Raw genomic sequence first — 19,715 nt, forward strand, 5'->3', positions numbered from 1 at the left:
TCTGATAATAAAAGACAACAGTCAGTCACCAGCAGTTTATTTCACTTATGCACATGAATGATGAATGATTAACATGAACAACTACTCCATCATTCACTCATAAGAAGGCAGCAGAAATGATATCAGCAATGTTAGAAAAAGAAGTTCTCTTTGTAGTGTCGCTCAGTGATGGAAGAGTCGCAGTTTGGTGTGGACCAGAGTGATGCCTTGCTCATTACAGGCATTAATCACAACTTCATCAGCAGCAGAGCCAGCTGGAGCTGCAATGTACTTAACACCACTCTAAACAAAAAGATGAAAAAAGGAAAGATGAAAAAAAACCAAAACTGTTTTCCAAATCCAATTTTTTTAAAACATACACTGCATATATGCATGCTTTGTGATATTTACCCGTTTGGCTCGATCAATGTTATCTCTGAAGGGAAAGAACGCATCAGAGCTGACAGCGACGGCCTGCATGGAGCTGATCCAGTTCTTCTTCTCTGTGTCCGACAAAAGCTCTGGTACTTCTTCATACATGGACTTCCAAACTGCTAAGTCTGGGCCCTGCAAGTCACAATACAAAATGCAGAGCTTTTCATTTACTTTCAGCATCTCATGCTTTAACTTGGACATCCCAGAGCAGAAAGAAGTGGACTTTGGGAAAATATCCAGCCAGTGAAGGAATCTTTACTGAAAGTTAGTAATTAGTAACCGAGCTCTGGGTTCTAGTGTGTTATTATATTTGCATGTCTTTCATATCTCAGGCTGCATAATATATTAATAATGGGTCATTATCACTGTATCAACAAGTATTTTAGTGAGGGCTGCATTATAATTAGAGGAAATAGTTCTTGTGTATGCTGACAACTAACTAGCATGCATGAGTGCAGGTGATAAATGCAGCCCTTGTTAAGACACCAGGGATGAGCAACTCCGATTGAAGTTGTCCTTTAAATGTTGCAAATAATTTTGTTATTATAGAATTAAATGTCTTCCTAATATCACAGTCATATTTTTGTCTAATAAAATGCTGCTGCCATGTTGGTCTGGCATTGTTACGACAGAAAACTGCTCGTCTCTTAAAACCGGAGAAGTCAGATGCATTTTGAGCACAATATGCTTATTCTAGTTGGATTACTTTCTGTGGAAATTCATCCAGAAATATATTCCTCTGCTTTACACAAGAAGTGATGCAATCAACTCAAAATGTACACTTTTTTTTTTTTTTACTGAAAACAGTACATTTACCAGAATTTATCTGTACTAAACAAGAACATTTACATGCAAATGTAACAGATTGCAGCACAGCTACAACGTTTCACATGACAAATTTCCTTTTAAGAACAACAGAATTATTTTGGTTTTTAAGATGCCTGATAGTCTGTCTGTGTGCATCGGTTTAGGCCAGCTGTAGCATCACTTAAGTGAAGTTTAACATTTTAGCTCCTCACCTCTCCAATTGTGTCGCTCACATACTGGTCGACAGTGTTGGCCATCTCTGCTCGCTTCACACCACTGCGAAATTTCATGTTCAGCACACGAGGGTGGTGCCTCAGCCACCAGTTATCAGCCTTGTCACCTGCCAGTCGTGTGCAGTGGATACGAGACTGCTGACCTGCACCAATACCGATAACCTGCACGACACGGAGAAGAGAAGCATGATGCAAAACTTTCACCTCATTAGGATTTTAATCCCCTTCATCCGACTGTTCTCACCTGTCCATCTTTAGCATAGCAGACCGAGTTGGACTGGGTGTACTTGACAGCGATTGTAGCCACAGTGAGGTCACGCACAGCCTCCTCAGGCAGCTTGTAGGAGTTAAAGAACGATCATTTTGTGAATGGAATCATATTTAAATGGTTTAAAGCAAAAAGGACACGGCAGCAACTCACCGAGCCCTTGGAAACAACATTGCTGAAGAATTCCTTATTAATAAGTCCCCCATTCCTCTTTTGTTTCAGATAGAGGCCAAACAGCACTCTAACCTCGGTATCATCAGGCTCATAGTCAGGATCCATCTGGGAATAAGACACATCACAAAAACAATGAGCAATTTAAGTATATTAAAAAAAAAAAAAAAAAAGGCATATAGTCTTTTTTTTTCTCTTAAATCTAAAACACAAAACCTGGCAAATTAAAACAGTAAACATCTGACATGGGCTGAATGGTTTATTTTTTTTATTTATTTTTTTTAAAAACAGACATTTCCTGTTTTTTTTCTCCAAATAAGTGGGCAAGTAAAATAGGTTATGAACACAGTTATAGTTTGTTTTGTTTTTTCGCTGCCCTCACCTGAAGCACGCAGTAGCTGCCATTTTTCTTTTTGGAGAGGATTTTCAACGCCTCTTCTTCATAACCAGGGGCAATAATACCATCCGACACCTAAAAAGGGCACAAATCAAGTAGCAAGTAGGCAACATAATGTTTGTTTTTCTTTTCCAACCCAAGTCTTTCTCTTTTATTTGGTTTTTACCTCTCTGGATATAATCTTGGCGGTGGGAACGTCGCACACGTCAGACAAAGCAATGAAGTCTCCGAACGAAGACATTCTGTCTGAGCCTGGAGATGCACAAAGACGTTAATATAAGTCCACACATACAGAAAATTCCTCATGGCAGTGTGTAATTCACCTCTTGCTCTTGCATATGCTGTAGCTAGTGGGGTGAGATCCTTCAGCATGTCATGAACCATGCATACTTTGGCCTCCTCCTCAGTCAGAGGAACTCCTACAGCAGCTCCTTCAGACAAGAGGTGCAAAAAAAATAATCTGATTTGAAAGTGATCTAGACTTTTGCACTGTTAGGAGTGTAAACGAAGATATCTTCATCTTACCAGCAGGGCTAACGTGTTTGAAAGAAGCGGCAGCAGCCATGCTGAGGGCGCCTTTCAGCTCTCTGACCAGCTGCCAAGCATTCAGAGCATCACACAGGTTGATAAAACCAGGAGAGCCATTGACCACTGAGAGGGGACAATGATAAGAATTAAAATAAAAGGTGGGAAATTCGTCAATTAATGAAAATGAGTGGAATTTATTTTTTTTTAACAATGACTTTCTTTCTGTCTTCTCTCTATGATTTGTCGACAAGGAAACATCCTGCACTTCCAGCTTTTTCAAAGTCCAACCAAAGACTTTTAAAATAAGTGAAGATCCATCTGATGAGTGTACCTTTAAGTGGGAGCTCAGACCGAAGGGTGTATATTTGGGCGGGTGCCTGGTGGGGGTTCATGCCATAACGCAGAGGCAGCTGGGACACGCCACGGCTGTACTGTCCACGGAAGTAGTCCGATATCGCCTCGTCATATTGCGCTGTGTGTGTGAAGGCCTGAAGAAATAAAAGACAGATTACAAATCATGAAAATCTGTTGACCAAGTTTTCACAGCTCAGACTTGTTTTACTCCGTTTCTATTGTGAAAGAAGCGTTGACGTTTGGAATAATTAGGAAAATCTTGTCTGAGCATGTCCTCATGTATGAGCGGTTATCTAGAAACCTGATGGCATTTAATTCTCACGAACCATTAAAGGATACAATGATTTTAGGCACAACTACTCAAATGACAGTTTATTCTCCTTCATGACAAGAATGTAGGTTTAGTGAGGACAGAAGATCCTGAGGATAAGAACAAGGAGGCTCTGTTTCCATTTGCATTTGTTCAGGTTTTGTTGTGTTTGTGCCGAGTTGAGACACATCAAGAGACAAAGTCCAGAGGTGACTTTTTATCACAAGTGTGGAAATATCTGTCAGAGGGTTTAAAATGTTTTAAACTTTGTGAACTCTCACCTGGACTGACTGCTGGGTTTGATATTTGTCTTTTTTTGCTTTAAATGGATGACCTACATATATACAGCATTTAATCAACTACGTTTACAATCTACTACTGCTGCATGACAACAATAACAGGATGGAAATATTCACCAGTCAGCATCATTTACTCATCTCTGTAATCTGATTTCTTTGAAAGCTTTAGCAGTTGGGTTCATAAAAAGTTTGTAAATGATCAATTATGTTAATTTTGCAGACAGATTATTCTGTAAATTCACCAGTTCTGATTGCCCAAAATATTCCAGGAGAGTCAAGATAAAAAATTTAAAAAAAAAACTATGAAAAAGAGTTTAACTTCTCTTTTTCCAAAAGAAACCTCACCTTTTCTGCTTATTTAAAATAGAAAATAAAATTCAAAACAGAAGATCTGTAACACGAAAACACATTTAGAACACAAAGAAAAAGAAACACAACCCAAACTACTGTTGACAACCTATGTGGTCTTAAGTTCAGACATATGTATCTTTATGTGCACCAAATAAATCTAAAGTACTGCTACAAAACTCAAACATCTCAGAACTTAACATTGATTTAAAGCTTTAAATTAAGCACAAAAATGTCTTAAAGGAAATATATAAAAGACAAAAAATACAAAACTTTGGGTTTAATATTAAAAACACTTTTAGGTCATAAAGCTGCAACAACAATGATCAAGTTCCACTTTCGATGTTGAGTGTTTTATAAATTCATCTCACACTTTTGCAAGTTAAATTTGTGAAGAAAACAAAAACAACAAAAAACAACTCTCACTTTAAGGGCCAGAGTCCGGCGTGTTTCCAGGGCTGTGTCTTTGTCCTCCGAATTCTCCATCTCCTTGGCAACCTGGGAATAGTCAGCAGGATCACACACAATGGTGACCCGAGCATGGTTCTTGGCTGCTGCTCTCAGCAGAGTCACACCACCTGAACAGAACGAAGAAAAACAATTTTTAAACAAATTATTCAAACATTAGTGAGAAGAAATGCTAAATGTACTCTAAGTCACTAAACTTCACAGCACTGATTTTGTTTTAGCCTTTTATAGACTCCTGCACTACTACACATGAAAGCCAGATCCTCAGCTCAACTTACCAATATCAATCTGCTCCACAGCATCCTCCACTGTAACAGTCGGGTTAGAGACCGTCTTTACGAAGGGGTAGAGGTTGCACACCACCACTCTTAAAAGGGAGACACGTGGTTTTCTTGAACAATGTAACCATTCTGACCGTGGACATGACAAGCAGTAGATATAAAACCCACTTTCATGTTCTGTGAGCCATATAAACTCATAATATTCAAGCGCTAAAATTACAGATGCTTTTCTCTGACAACACCGCTATCAAATAAGTAAAACTTTTCACTTATAAAGTTCAGATTAATATAATAATTTCACAACAAAGGCAGAAGAGGAAATGGTGCAACTCTGGCTGTGCATTTATCTAGATCATCAGGAGATTCATTCAAACCATTCAATGAAAGAAAGAAGTCATTGATTTATTCATCAAGTACATGTGTTAACCAGTCGTCATTGGCCATGTTGTATTTGTTGGTCTCAATCTAAACTGTTGCATGATCTGTCTATAGTCACACAGAAATCTGGGACCTAATCACATTCTTCTTGACATAAGCAAACAAGAGTCACAAGGTGTGCATCGTTTTCCAATTATCCAGCTCCTAAATCAATGACACATGTATCGTGATTACAGAAACAAGCCTGCACCCAAAGCATTGGAGCTTGTGACATAGGAAGCCACGTGCTACACATTGTTTTAATCATCTGAAATTTGTAGTAATTTAGTCTATTTCTGCTTTAAAATTCACATTCAAATGGTGTTTCCTATGCTGCTCAGACCATTTTAGAATATGAGTGAAAAATGTTTCTGTTTTTTTCTTCCTCCTCTCACCTGACCAGGCTGTAGCCCAGCTTCTCCATGTCTGCTGCGTCAGAGGGGGTTTTTCTGGCCAGGATGCCTCCATGAACAGCAGGATGCAAAGTCTTCACTCTGCCTCCCAGCATCTCTGGATGTCCAGTCAGCTCAGACACATCCCTGACACACAGCAGAAACGCTGACAGGTTAGAAAGACTCCTCACAATGTGACAAACAAGATGTAAATACTAAAACACAGTCAACCTGACAATCAGTCCAGCATTCCGCAAGGCTTTGGCCGTGCCTCCTGAAGCCACCAGGGACAGCCCCACATTCACCAGCCTTTTGGCAAAGTCCAGCAGTCCAGTTTTGTCCGACACGCTCAAAAGTGCTGCGATGCAAATGCAAAAAACAATCTTCATCTATTTCACACGCACAACATCAGGGCAATGTTTCACTGACGCAAAGCTGTCCACGTTGGCTAAGGTTAGCAACAGAGCTAACACCATGCATGTGGCTAAGTAAAACTTTATAATGGCGACATTTATTTTAAAAAAGAAAAGGAAAAAAGGAGAAAAAAAGTTTAAAAAAACAAAACAAAAAAAAAACTCACCAAGCTCTGAGGAGGCCATTGTTACAGTCACAGTATCAAGACTAGGCTAGTCTGGATGGCGGCTGGCTTTCTGTGCAGGTTTTCCTGCAGAAGTAAACCAAGGAGGCTGAGACAAATCTGCAAGTTTTTTTTTTTTTTTTTACAGCTTCATCATGTGCTTCAAACCAAAATGACCCGCCCTTCTGAATTGCGCACCCCGCCCCTGCCACAAGCGCACCCAAGAGAGCCACGCAGCGCAGAAAATGCGCATTTTTTTGTGCAAAAGTTAGTATTCAGTCGGTATAATTACTTGCATTTTTAATTACTTTTTTTTTTATTTTTTATTTTTTATTTTTTTTTTATCAAGTCAGACGTCAATGATTGGGTTACTCTGGTTTATTTATGAATAAATACATAAGAACATGGGAGCATCAAGCAAATTGACGCATACAGGCCGATGTAAGGTTGTAGGGCCAGTTTACACATTCCTTCATTTATATGACAAACAATAAAAGTTTTATGCTATTTTTTTACTAAATTTTTTTTTCGATTTCTGTAACTTGAAATTTAAATCTCAAATGAGGGGAAGTCTCTTATAAAAATAAATAAATAAATAAAATTGGTGCTTTCTATCAGTTTATTTCCGTAATATATATTCAAAACATACCAGATTTAACAGATGAAAAACTAAATATATTGTTATGCCACGTGTCTAGATTTGCTGCTGAAACAAACGGAATAAACGCAAGAGAAGTAATCTGCTATTTTGCCACCAGAGGGCAGACATGAGCCTTGTACAAAAGCTTGACTCGTGGATGCATTCAAGGATGTTTTTTCCAATACTGTACCAGTGATATTTCTGTAAAATACAGCTTTCACAGTCTGTTTTCTCATTCAAATGAAAATATATAATATAGACTAACAATATATCAATATACAATATAATTTGCAAATGCAAAATGCAATGAACGCAAAAGTACACGGACCGACTTAGAACAACTTTAATTTATTTATATATTGCTATGAGCACCAAACATACATGTATTAATCCATTGAAATGTGCAAAACTAATTAACATTCAAAAAGTAAAAGCTCAAAATATCTTGACTCATTTTTAACAAGACCACTTTACAAGAACTTCAAGTCAAGTTTGTTTAGAGGCCCACAAATATGAAGAGTGAGAGTGAATTCAGTATTGACTAGGCTATCTCTTTGGCACTATTACTTTATGTTTAAAAAAAAATTACCTTTCCAATAAAATATGGGTTTCTCTGAATCAGTTTACAGTAGAATCTCCAAGTTTGCTATTCCATATTTTGCAAAGAAAATGATGTAATCAGCAAGAAAACAATTAAAACCAGAGTATCAGTACTTTCTTTTCTTTAATGAAGTTTGGCTCTTTCTGCTGACCAGTGTAAAGTGAAGGTTACATTGACACTAGCTGGGACACTATCCTCACTATAATTGGTAAAATACCTGTAACATACATTTCCTGCAACAATAAATGACTCTCATGAATACATTCACCCTGAACACGCCTTTTCAATAAACTTTACTGGCAAAAACACTGCCTTTTTCTTGCTTTAGAACAGCATTTTAAGTCAGACAGATGTGAATTTATTGGGCCCTGCCGCTCACTGCCTTACTTGTCCATTAGTTAAGTGACAGGACAGGGCCTTGGGAAAGCTGCAGCAATACGTGTGATTACGTTAAAAGATCACACAATCTGTTCATATTTACGTAATGAGCCCAGCATTTTGCTGATTGATTAAACTACAGGGTGTAAATATTTTAAGGGGTCCCTGATTTATAATCCAACAAAGCAAAAAGAGACCAATTTATTTGTGTAACTATGAAAATGGGGATTTCTGGTAACCACTCTGACATCTCAGGGGTGACTTGAGTGATTCAATAGACAGTGAAACGTTTTTATGGAAAGACTGACTCACTATGCATTATTGGTTAAAAAAATGAAAGAGGTAAAAAGCTGTCAGCACTTTTGTCAGGCAGCTCCTTAGAAAACTGACAGCATTATCAGCAGTAACTGTAATTTACGCGGGGAATTTTAATCAACATCACTGCTGTATTCAGATTAGATTAGAGGAGAAATAGAATCAATGACCTTCATATATTTCCTCTGCTGCTTTATCAAGTAGTTGTGAATTTTGTACTCTGTCAAAGAGGCCTTTAGTCACTCAGCTGACAAGTCACACAACTAAGTGAGCCTCTATTGATTCCAATATTTTTCATCAGCCAAATTAAAAACGTGTCGTTTGATAGAAGTTCAGTCTAAAAAGGTTGTTATGAAGCATTTCTGTTAGCTCCTTTTAAATCTAAAATGTTAAAACAGCAGTAATACCTTTTTGGGTTAAAACGGATACAAAGCTGGGGGATGCAAATGATTTGCAGAAGTGTTTTATTTATATATATATATATATATATACACATAGCTTCCTACATAAAGCCTGGGATAGTTGATTATAGATATTAGGATGTGTTGATAATTACAATCTGTTCAAACTAACCAGCATCGTTTGGGTTTCAAATTATGTGATTATTGCTTCCAAAGTTTACTGGTATTGAACTGAAAAGATTTATTCCATATACTAATATAATAATTCTAAAGATTTTGCTTTCATGCAGTTTTTGACCTATTTTCTCCTTAGAAACACAACTTTGTGCACTGGAACAGACAGCATGCCACCATTCCTGACTCTGCTGCTCTCTGTATCTGACCCTACTGTTAGAACAAACCTTCAGGAGTTAAATTATGAAGCTTTTGAATGAAAATTCCTGTTTTATTATATATTTTTTTCTCCTTGTGCATCGTGCTTTGCTTGCTGCTGCTTACTGCAGGACACCTGGTTTGCTCATTGGCGCCACCTTCTCCTTGTTAGTTACACTAGTTATTTATCCTCAGTATATACATATATATATATATATATATATATATATATATATATATATATGGCTGTAGATTTATGTCCAATCTATGATAAGAGAGATATTTTGCAACTTGTTTCAGCCATCTCACTGCGATTTGAATAATTATGCATATGTCAGTCTTCTTAGTGCTCTATGATATTTTGCTGCTGCTTCATGAAAATTTGGAGACAATTCATAGCAAAAAAAAAAAAAAATCCTAAGTTTCATGTGCGGTTGGTGTTAAATGGCATTTCTGATCACTTCATTGTTCTGCTCTTGTCAAGGAGGAGACAGAGGCTGTCCAGCCAGTTAGGAATGTATTTAATCACCATATAAATATTTGGCTGTGGTCTGAGAGGGGGTGAAATGACACCACACCGCATGTCCTACAATCTGCTCCTTAATCACAGCCCTGACATGGGTGCCCAATAAAACGCCCAGCTGCAGCTGCACACACTCATCATGCTGTTGCTCTTGGTAATTAAAATGGGTCCGTGTGATCACTCACCATCAGGCTTTTGATTGCTTTACTTCCTATTCATTAGCTTAATTATTTGGCTATCAGTAAACCCCACCAAGTAATTAATATCTGAGAAGCTTTGTAATAAATAAAAGCTGGAAAGCGAGAACTGGTTTTGCTGTGCTTTACAACCACAAGAAGCAGTTGGAGGAAGCGTAAAACAGAGATCGTTAATAAAACCATGAAACTCTTCAATGAGAGATTTATTCATTCATTTGTGGTGTTTCTTTTTGAGCATAACAAGTCACAATGCACTGTTGGTGAAGAGCAGCCTGTCTGCCATTTGAGTTCAGTCTAAAATAAATTAGGAACTGTTGGATGGACTAAGAATTTGGTTCAGATGATTTGTTGGGATGAATATTAATCTTGTCAATAATTCAGAGTTTTCAGTTGGAAAAAAATCAATCTATTTATGATAAGGCAAAAAACAATGCCTGTTTCGTTCTTGTCCACTGCTATAATAACAAATGCCTGTGTCCTAACACACTCAAACAAATTAGCGACCAGACTAAATAAAGCTGAATGTCATGTTGAGTTTTTAGCTAGTATGTCGCAGAGCAAGCATAACAGAATTTTAAAGTACTACTAAATTTTTGGTAGATTTTCTCACTGTAACATCTCATAATGAAGCCTAGTTTGGTATCTTTCTTGCATCCTGTCTCTTCTCTGAGCTCTATATCAGTCCAGTGTTGACTCATCGCTTTGTCACTTTTTCTCTTTCTTGCTTCCTCCCACAATATCTTATTGTGTTTCTTTGCTGAATCAGTAATGATTCACATGGCCAAAGTGTTGATATAACACAAAGTTATGAAGTGTGGTACCTCATCTGCAGGCTGCTGCTAGGCAACGATGTGCATTATGAATGTCAATGTGCCATCAAACATAGTCAGAAGATTAGAAACATATGAAATGCACAAAGTATTGTTTTAATATTATAATATGCCCTTCGTCTGATAAATAATGATAATAGCAAAATAAAAAATGAAACAGTAGCAGAGACATGTAGGCTTTCTTTTCGAACAAATACACTATAAACCTTTTTGGAGGCATAGGTCTGTCTGTTTGTATTAGGTTTTTTAAGTCACTCTTTTTTACAGTCATTAAACATAGTTAATTTGTGTTATTAAATGCCAGTAATTTTAAACAGGCCTTAAAAAAGTGTATTAGTCTTAGAAATTGAAAAAACTTGGCTGTGTTCTGAAAAATTATCACAGCTCAGATCTGTGAGCAGCGCCATATGAATCATTTTTACCCTTTACATCCAGGTGCTCTCACAACCACTAGAAGTTACAAATGCTTTAAATGTCATTACACCCTGCATGGACACATTTTGCTGAGGACAGTTTAAATAAAAAACAGGATAAATCAGTTGGCCCATTCAAATTGTTGTAGACATTATATATTTAGTGGCTTGCCCTAAATTAAACCAGGTTAAAACATAGCATATATTTGTTGATATAATGATAATAATAATAATAATATTATTATTATTATTATTAATAATAATAATAATAATAATAATAATAATAATAATTAATAATAAATAATAACAATGCACTGTCTGTATCCATCTTTACAGTTAAAAAAAAAAAGTCAAACTCATTTCAAAACAGCCGTTTTCTTTGCAGATCAATTATTTTTCATTGATTGCATACTAATTATCATTGAAAAAACTTGGAGAAGTTGTGGGATTATAGGTCTGTTTTTGCATCATTGTCCTGTAGAAAAAGTTGTCCTCTCTTTAAGTAATGCTGAATTAAAGTTGTATCTGCTTCTGGCACTGGTTGCCAAAACCTCTAAATGATTTAACAGATGTCAATGTGATCTTGTCATTAAATGAAAAGAGATTAATCAGTCCAGAACACAACTGACTTTGTTGACTTTCTCTGACTGGGACTCTTTAATGGAGACCCTGTAGTACATCAATAATTAACAATGAATATCTGGAATTGTCATTCCTGCCTTCCTGCGCTGCTGTGTTACTAACCAGAAGACTTACAGCTTCACTGATTTTTTTAGTATCTGTATTCAAGTTTTTTTTTTTAGTTGACATGTTTTTTTTCCAATTACAACTTCTTGGCAACATTTCATATAATGTAATAATAAAAAAAAGATAAACAAACTCTAAAGTGATGATATTTTTTTTTATTTTTATCATGCCTAGTTATCCATTTAAAATAAAGTTTGTTGGACTTCAATTGTAAATATTTCCCAGAATCAAATCCACAGCATGCATCTCTATTAGGTTAAACTATAGACCTGTTTATATCTTCTAATGACAATGAAGCTGATCAGCAAAGACATTGAAAACTAATCAAAGTCAACCAAATTACTGATTAATCATTTAGTTGCAATTTATAAAATAAAAAGACCATTTTGCGTATTTCAGTAAATGAAATAAAAAGGAGGACATTTGAAGAAAAGTTTATTTTCTTTCTGCTGGTGTAAATCGTCACGATCTGTTTGCCATAAACATTTAGTCAAACATAAGCAGGAGCATCTTTTAAAAATCAATCTCTTTTCAGTCCTTTTTTGCCATTTTGCGTTCACTTTTTTTCACAGTTTCACAGTTACACAACAAACAAGTTTAAAATGAATACATGTATAATTAATCTTTACAATCTTTCAAAATAAATTAACTTTATTTACATATAAGTGACAGCAACAATATCAATATTGCCAAGGGGAAAAAAAACATTATACACATCTAATGCACATAAGTAAAGCAGCGCATATTATACGCTGCACAGTTTTGGACCGGAAACATCTAGAACATCTAAATCTTTCAGCTTGTTTCACTGCAGGGAGTCTACAAACTGCTCCGATTGTTCATCCTCAAGCTGAACGTCCAAATGCACAAATGTTCACTTTGTCTCTTACATTCTTCTTCACTGAACACCTGTTGATAAGATGAAGCTCCAACTGTCAGCAGGTGTAACAAAGACAATGCTACATGAGGGCGATTGGCAAATGTTCATTTTAAGTGTTTTTTCAGCATGCTACAAAATGTACAGTACCTAAAATGATTCTATTTATAGATTTAACAGTATATACGTCCTATTCTTTCTCCTGTATGTGTTTGAATGTCTATTTGTGATAACAATGACAATTAAAATATTCATAGAACAACCCAGACAGATATTTAGATTTGGAAACAGTCTTTCAAGTAACAACAAACACTGACATTTTGAGACACGTTACTGGTGTTAATGTCTCTGTAACACTCAGGTCATCAGCCGGGTGTCTTCTCACAATCCTGCTCCAATCTTCCTGTCTCCTCCTCCTACTTGCATGCCGTCAAGTGCATCATCAGAGAACGGGCTGTGGGGATCGTAGCCAAGGTTGTTGCCGTGCTGCAAGAAGTCTGTGGACCTTTGCATTGCAACTCTGTTGCCAATAGCAACAGGATACCCATGTTGGGTTTCCTCTTCTTCGTCTTCCTCCTCCTCTACATCCTCTCCATCTACCTCTTCTCCATCATCCAAGATGAGATCTATCCCTCTGTCATCCGGATTTACAGCTCGCCTGTTATCAGATTTGTCGCTGGTTATTTTTCCTTCGTTGCGTAGTCGCTCTGTCTCAGCCTGGTTAGAGGTGGTAGCCTGCTCTTTTGCCTTTCTGCTGCGCTTCCACTTCATCCTCCGATTTTGGAACCAGATCTTGACCTGCCAATGGATGTTAGAGTTCAGGAAACATATAAGACTAATAGAGAAAATACAGTTCAGAGTTTTCCTGCAAAGTTTTAACTACTTATTGCTGCCATTAAATGTATCAGTAAGTTTTGATGATGTTTAAAATAGTTTTTCTCTATTCAAACCTGAAGAGAGGTACTCCTTTTGTTGTTGTTGTTGCTCAGTCAAATCTTATTCAAGTCAAAATTCAGAACACAAACAAATCAAAGATAATTAAAGATTAATTAAAAATGTTTTGTTTTTTTTTTACTTTAAAAAAAAAAAATTCAAAGCTTTTAGATATTGATGTTTTTTATTAGATCATCAGATAATGGAGACAATACATTATAGAAATCAGGACAACTAGGAAACCACACACACTAAGTGGACTCAGACCATTTTCTATGTTCTTATACCTAAAAATCACATCTTTGTGATGGAGAGCAAATTAAAGACCTTTTTAAACCTGAATAGACATTTTTATATTAATTTGCTAAAGGCTCAAAATTTCTAAATGAATACTTTGCCAAAAAATTGCCAAAAAATTTTTGCATTTTAATAATGACACATTTCTCTCACAGTTTTGTGTCAACATATGTCATTACCATTGCCAGTTAAACAATTGTTACATTTGTATAAAACTGTGAAAAAAGACCTTTCCTGTTGAAATCCTGTGCCTTGAATCAAACTTCGAATCAAACTTTATTTATAAAGCACTTTTCCTACAATAAAATGCAACACAAAGTGCTTTACATGATTTAAAAAAAAAAAAAAAAAAAAAAGTAAACCCAACAAAGAAAATCCATCAGCCCCTCCCTTCTCACATTCAGACGCATACACACTCATACACACACCCAAACAACATCAATTTCAACAGTACTCTTAAACATGATGCATGCACCTACTTAGTTATTTATTCCTGAGCACAGATGAGCCTGGTAAGGAACACCATCGCAGGAGCCATCTGCACCAGGAGTTGATCAAACAACAGTATCAGGGGCACCGTTACAGACCAAAGCATGAAAAGTGCCCCTGCAGCCATGGCCATTATGACACCCAGTGCAGAGGGAATGAGTGTTAAATGAGTGCAGTTTCTGGACTAAGTTGCAGATTTTTGCTCCAAGAAATCCCTCCCTCGAGGCATAGTTTTGTACATATGGGGAATATTTCATGATGAAATCTGGAGTTTGCCAACTTACTTGTGTTTCAGTCAGCATGAGTGAGGTGGCCACTTCAAATCGTTTGGGTCTGGACAGGTATTTGTTTAGTTTGAACTGGTTCTCCAGCTCCAGGAGCTGCTGACTGGTGAAGGCAGTGCGAGGCCTCCTGCATTTCCCCAAGAGGCCGGACTGAGGGCCCGCTGGAAGACGTGGAGAAAAATAGTTAAGTCTGTTTGGCTGAGTGCAAGTAAGATCTGAGATGATGTTATAAAAACTTACTTCTTATTGGCTGAATGAAAATTCATATAGCTGAGTGTTAATATATCCCACAACATCTAAATATTTTTGTTTCAATTCGCTGAATTTAAGTCTAAATATTTGGTCGGACTCTAGAACTGAAAAAAAAAAACCACCAAGGACATAAGATTTTCACTGTATGGTGGGAACAGGCACACATATGCCAGCACTCTCTGGCCATCATTAACTGTAATAGCTTCACTCCAGTTTATTGTTGACGGGGGGACACGGCAGAAGCAGGCGCAGGGGCCATAAAAACACAGGCATGCCATTAACTTAATGAAAATTCAATGAAGGCTTTTGGGTTTTTATTGATGAACTACAGAACGTTTTAGGTGTTTGTTTATAGTTTCTTCGTCACACAAAGACAATTTTCATCTTGTTGGCGTTTATAGAGAAATAAATAGGGCAAAATTAAAATATGACACACAGATAAGCAGTAAAACGAAAGCCACTGAGCTGTGAGGGACGATGCATGGCTTTGAAGACCAGCATATGAATTTGAATGAAATATTCTGTAAAGCATGCTTTAAAAAATTGACTGTAAATTACAGTGCTAAATGTTTATGCCAAGGGGCAACAACACAAATAAGGGGGAAAAGGGAAACTGAAACAATGTTTTTATTTAAGATCTTAAATACAAACTTGAAAGTGTTTTTTAAAATCTATAGCTATTTGACTTTCTGATTAGGCCTAATAGACCTGAACTATATTTCATGCTACCTTGTAAATCTGGTGTCCATATTTATTTTTCTGCATAGGGAAAAAAAAACAAAACAAAAAAGGGGAAAAAAAACCCAGTGATATCTGGACGATTAAGTGCAGTGTATTTATCATTATTAGGGTCCGAGCCATACGAAGTATGGCAGGGCCCTATTTTTATTGAAATGTTTATTATTATTATTATTATTATTGTTAGCACAACTCGGCCATTTTTGACCCCCTTGGACCCCGTGAAAAGTTGCGAAACTTGGCACACACCTCAAGCGAAAATGGCGATATTCTAGTTATCATTATTATTATTATTAATAATAATAATAATAATAATAATAATATAATAATAATAATAATAATAATAATAATAACCCTTCTTTCCCAATTGTCCGATATAAATGGCACAGTTTTTAGTTTTTATTAAGTCTAATATTAAAATACCTGGAAGAAAAAAAAACAACCGTTGACATTTTTCTCAATTTCTTGTACTTTAAAGTTTGTATTAAAAATAATCTAATTTAATTTCACTCACTGTTGTAATCTGGTAGCCGTGGCATCATGATCCCGGCGCGGATCCAGTGCTCCAGAGGCAGAGATCCCGCCATGGCAGCCGCCTTCAGGTGCTCCGGGTAGGTCTGCGTAAGCTGTGTGAAACCGGTGTATGCGAATGCAGGATGCTGGCCGCCCAAAGCCGACAATGGGTACATGGGTGCAGGATACATGCCGGGAATCGCACCTTGAGGCAGAGAAGCAAGTCCTGGATGCGGGAGATTTAGAACAGTCGGCTTGGGGATTATTCCGGTGTGCAGCTGCGCGGCCCGCGGGGACGGAGTGTCTGCTCGGCGGCAGGAGACCGGGCTTCCTCCAGGGCTGTCGTTGCTCAGACCAGGAGAGAGGTCTCGGCTGCACCGGTTGGTCTCATCGGCGAGCAGGGCGTCAATTCTGAAGTTCTTCGACTTTTCCATAACTTTAGCAATAAGTAACACCGACAAGCGTTGAAGGAGACACTTGGGAGGTTTCGGAGCACACCTGTGCCGAGCAGCGCTCGCAGACAGCTGAGTGTCGTCTGTCTTTATCTTGTATTCTTTCTTATCTTGGTATAAAATCAACCTGAATGCTGTGAAGTCTGCTCCAAACCTTGTATTAATTAACTAATAGTAGCCTACAATAAACCAAAATTATTTTTTAAATTATTACTGCCGGTTCTCCATACCTCCATCAGTTACTTAAATTACACTTTTTCGCGCCACATTCCGTCCCTCTCCAACTATAAAAGTGGCCCATGTGTCTCTCCGTCAGCCACCCCTCTCTATCGCTGGGTGTGCTGGGATTGGCTGGAGGTTGAACTGCTCTGACTGGCCTCTAATCAGCTAATTACTCGCTCGTTTCTCCCCCCAGAAAGCATTCAGAGTGAGGTAATGTCCAACCCTTGTCCCGCCTGCGAACACCTTCAACTGCATCAAAGTGCAGAGGTACATTAGAAGATTGGCCAATTGTATTTTCAGTCTCTCCCTTCCTGCCAGTGAACACTACTCACCACAGATAGCTGCTACCTGCTACAAACCCACCGAAAATCAGCACCCACACAGCAAAAAGCTCGCCGTTTCAACACCAGTGTTATTTGGATACTTTTGAATGAGTGATACTCCGCAAACATTGCGTCCAGAATTTAAATCTTCAATATGAATTGCTTGCTTCGTTCTCATACCAAGGGCATACCAATGCCATTAAAGTTTACGACCAAGAATTGCACACAAACCGTATAAAAGCGTAATGACTTGGCAGGGGAGGCTATAAGTTAATTGGCCTTCTGCTTAATGTGGACTAATGCAATTTTAAGACCCGGAAGAGTCGAGGTGCATCAGCCATGGTTTTCACACAAATGGCATTGCAAGGGACAGGCATCATAACTTATATAAAAAATAAATAAATAAGTTGCAATTAAATAAAACGCCGAAGAGTGTTCGATTTTTCATAACGTATTAAAACATGTCTTCTTGTAGGAAAAAAAAATATTCTACTGAGATTATTATTTTTTTATTTAACTTTGTAAAAAAAAAAAAAAAAAAAAAAAAAAAAAAGAGAGAGAGAGAGAGAGAGAGAACTACTGCTAAAAATAAGCCCATACTCACTCTTTTTTTTTTTTTTTTTTTAAATGAGATGCTCGTTAAAGACAATATCGTATGGATTGCAGTAGGATAGTAGGCTTAGATGGATGAGTTTATGGTCGGAAACCCTCAACAACCTGCAGCTGTGGCCCGCGAGGCCTTGGTTTGCATGCCACTATAAGCTATTACAGAATAATACGAAGTGCAGCTTTCAGCCCAGAAACATCCACATTACTAGTGCAAACTGAAATCCACCTCAGCTTGTAATCGGTTAGTGCACGTGCCGGGTCTAGTTGACCTACGGAAAATTGAAGCCTGCACTTGCGCAACTGTCCCTCAACCGTAGCTCGCGCGCAGCTTCTGGCGCAGATTGATACAGGTAATTTGCTCAAAGGGAAATCAGCGCCGCTTTCTGTGTGTTTCTCTCAACCTTTCCCCCTGCAGAGCCTCGTTTCCGCGCTTTTATGATATGAGGGTCATTTAAATAACCAGGCAACGGGTAAATCCGCCATCCAAGCCGCTAACAGAGGAGCACAAATGAAATTGAATCAGGGCCTCAGACTACTTCCAGTATGAGCTGCTTTTTTAAAACATAGCCTGCAGAGCCTCTGTCTTTATCCATGAAAGCAAATGCTGCTTTGTCTTAAATAATTCAAAGATGACACCTTCACTCCAAACTCAGACTTTTCGCTGAAAGTTTTTACTTTCAAATATTCCTCTGAAGATAAATCTCTGCAGTAGTCACACAAGGGCAACATCTGACCTCTTCTCTACAACCACTTATCAGGTGCAGTCAAGAAATTTGATTTGTAATTAGTTCTGCGTTTAAAATAGTTATAGTCGGACCTGTGATTACTGTGTTTAAAGCCAAAGCTACAGATAGAGATGACAACATAAAACAGCCCAGAATTCACTCATGTCTCCCTTTAGTTGAATTTGAGCACCAAAGATTTTCCATGATGATCAAGTGCCCAGCATTTTGCCTCATTGTAATAACAAAAAAGATATTTTATATTTGTAAAGATTTATTTTGAGTTTAAAATCAGCATTAGATGAGCAAAACAAGCACTTTTGTTGCCTGACATCCAGTATGTAGGTTGCTAATATCATAAAAACTTTTGATATCTATTTTTTCCTAAATTAGTTGTGTCAAAAGGAGCAAAAAGTTATTTTAGAAAACTCAAATGTGTAACAATTCGAGAAGGAGAAGAATCCAAATGCTGGACTTCCAGAAAATTGGCAGATGGGCAAACTAAACAGCAATTTTTATTCTTTTTAAACCAACAGAAAGTGTTGCTCTGTATGTTTAAAGTACTAAAGAGAAAACCAATGAAAACAACTCAAGACAGACTGACTATAACTATGATAACAGAAATAATCTGGCAAAGAGTAAAGGAAACTGAACTGAAAAAGACAGGGACAATTGACAAATAAGGAGCAGGTGAAAATACATCATATTACACCAAGAAAAACTTTGTGAAGCAGACAGTTTAAACACATAGAAGACCCCACATGAACTCAAACAGTTTGACCTAATAGGAAATCTCACCTTGCTGTTTGCAAGATACTTTTCTTAACATTATCTCATGACAATCAATAGAACTATTAAGCCACTTAACATACTCCTCATATGTCATTTATATCCTCCTGACTACTAGTAGTTCAATTTGTCCTCTGTGGAGGACCTTTGTAAACCTAAATATTTTCATCTCCCTGAACTAACACCTTTTTGGTCTTTAAAGAGGACATTTAGTGCTTTTAAATGGTACCTCATTTGTGGGGGTGGGGCTTTGTGAACTTTCTTTCTCTCTTCAAGAAAAATGGCCTCCATTGCAACAAGCATGTTTTATGGGAAGAGCAAAAGTGCATAATACTTTTCTTTGTGCTGATTTTTACTTGAAATTTTGTAGTTATATTTTCATTGAATGTCTTATAACCACATGAAATCGTTTTTTAGATAAATATAACTACATTTTACCACTATATTTAAAAGTTTAAGCAATGTCCTCCATAGTGGACATTTGTAGTTACACATTTTTTTTCCTGATAGTCAGGAGGATATGCATTTTTAAAG

The 19,715-nt window shown here is 37.2% G+C and overlaps 2 protein-coding genes across 2 annotated transcripts; both read right to left on the bottom strand.

Moving 5' to 3' along the window:
* Positions 1-89: 89 nt before the first annotated feature.
* On the bottom strand, positions 90-6,040 carry atic (5-aminoimidazole-4-carboxamide ribonucleotide formyltransferase/IMP cyclohydrolase). The gene is made up of 14 exons (XM_079243771.1): positions 5,919-6,040; positions 5,691-5,834; positions 4,876-4,964; positions 4,556-4,707; positions 3,150-3,306; positions 2,816-2,941; positions 2,614-2,721; positions 2,457-2,542; positions 2,276-2,365; positions 1,876-2,001; positions 1,699-1,791; positions 1,434-1,616; positions 391-546; positions 90-282 (listed from the first exon to the last, which is right to left on the bottom strand). The coding sequence occupies exons 2-14, from the start codon at positions 5,801-5,803 to the stop codon at positions 163-165; spliced, it is 1,599 nt and encodes a 532-aa protein (XP_079099897.1). The 5' UTR covers positions 5,804-5,834; positions 5,919-6,040; the 3' UTR covers positions 90-162.
* A 6,899-nt stretch (positions 6,041-12,939) lies between these two features.
* Positions 12,940-16,498, bottom strand: mnx2b (motor neuron and pancreas homeobox 2b; the record flags this gene model as incomplete). The annotated part of the gene is made up of 3 exons (XM_079245567.1): positions 12,940-13,356; positions 14,562-14,722; positions 16,066-16,498. The coding sequence occupies 3 exons, from the start codon at positions 16,496-16,498 to the stop codon at positions 12,940-12,942; spliced, it is 1,011 nt and encodes a 336-aa protein (XP_079101693.1).
* Between the last annotated feature and the right edge of the window lie 3,217 nt (positions 16,499-19,715).

Source organism: Telmatherina bonti, assembly GCF_933228915.1.
Source record: "Telmatherina bonti genome assembly, chromosome: 1".
NCBI classification, from domain to species: domain Eukaryota; kingdom Metazoa; phylum Chordata; class Actinopteri; order Atheriniformes; family Telmatherinidae; genus Telmatherina; species Telmatherina bonti.

Excerpts from the sequence above, each read along its gene's own strand:
- atic (XM_079243771.1), bottom strand. The coding sequence starts at position 5,803 with ATGCTGGGAGGCAGAGTGAAGACTTTGCATCCTGCTGTTCATGGAGGC. Across the intron at positions 2,942-3,149 it reads GTCTGAGCTCCCACTTAAAG|TGGTCAATGGCTCTCCTGGT; the intron begins GTACACTCATCA and ends GTCCCCTCTCAG. Across the intron at positions 283-390 it reads ACATTGATCGAGCCAAACGG|AGTGGTGTTAAGTACATTGC; the intron begins GTAAATATCACA and ends CTTTTTGTTTAG.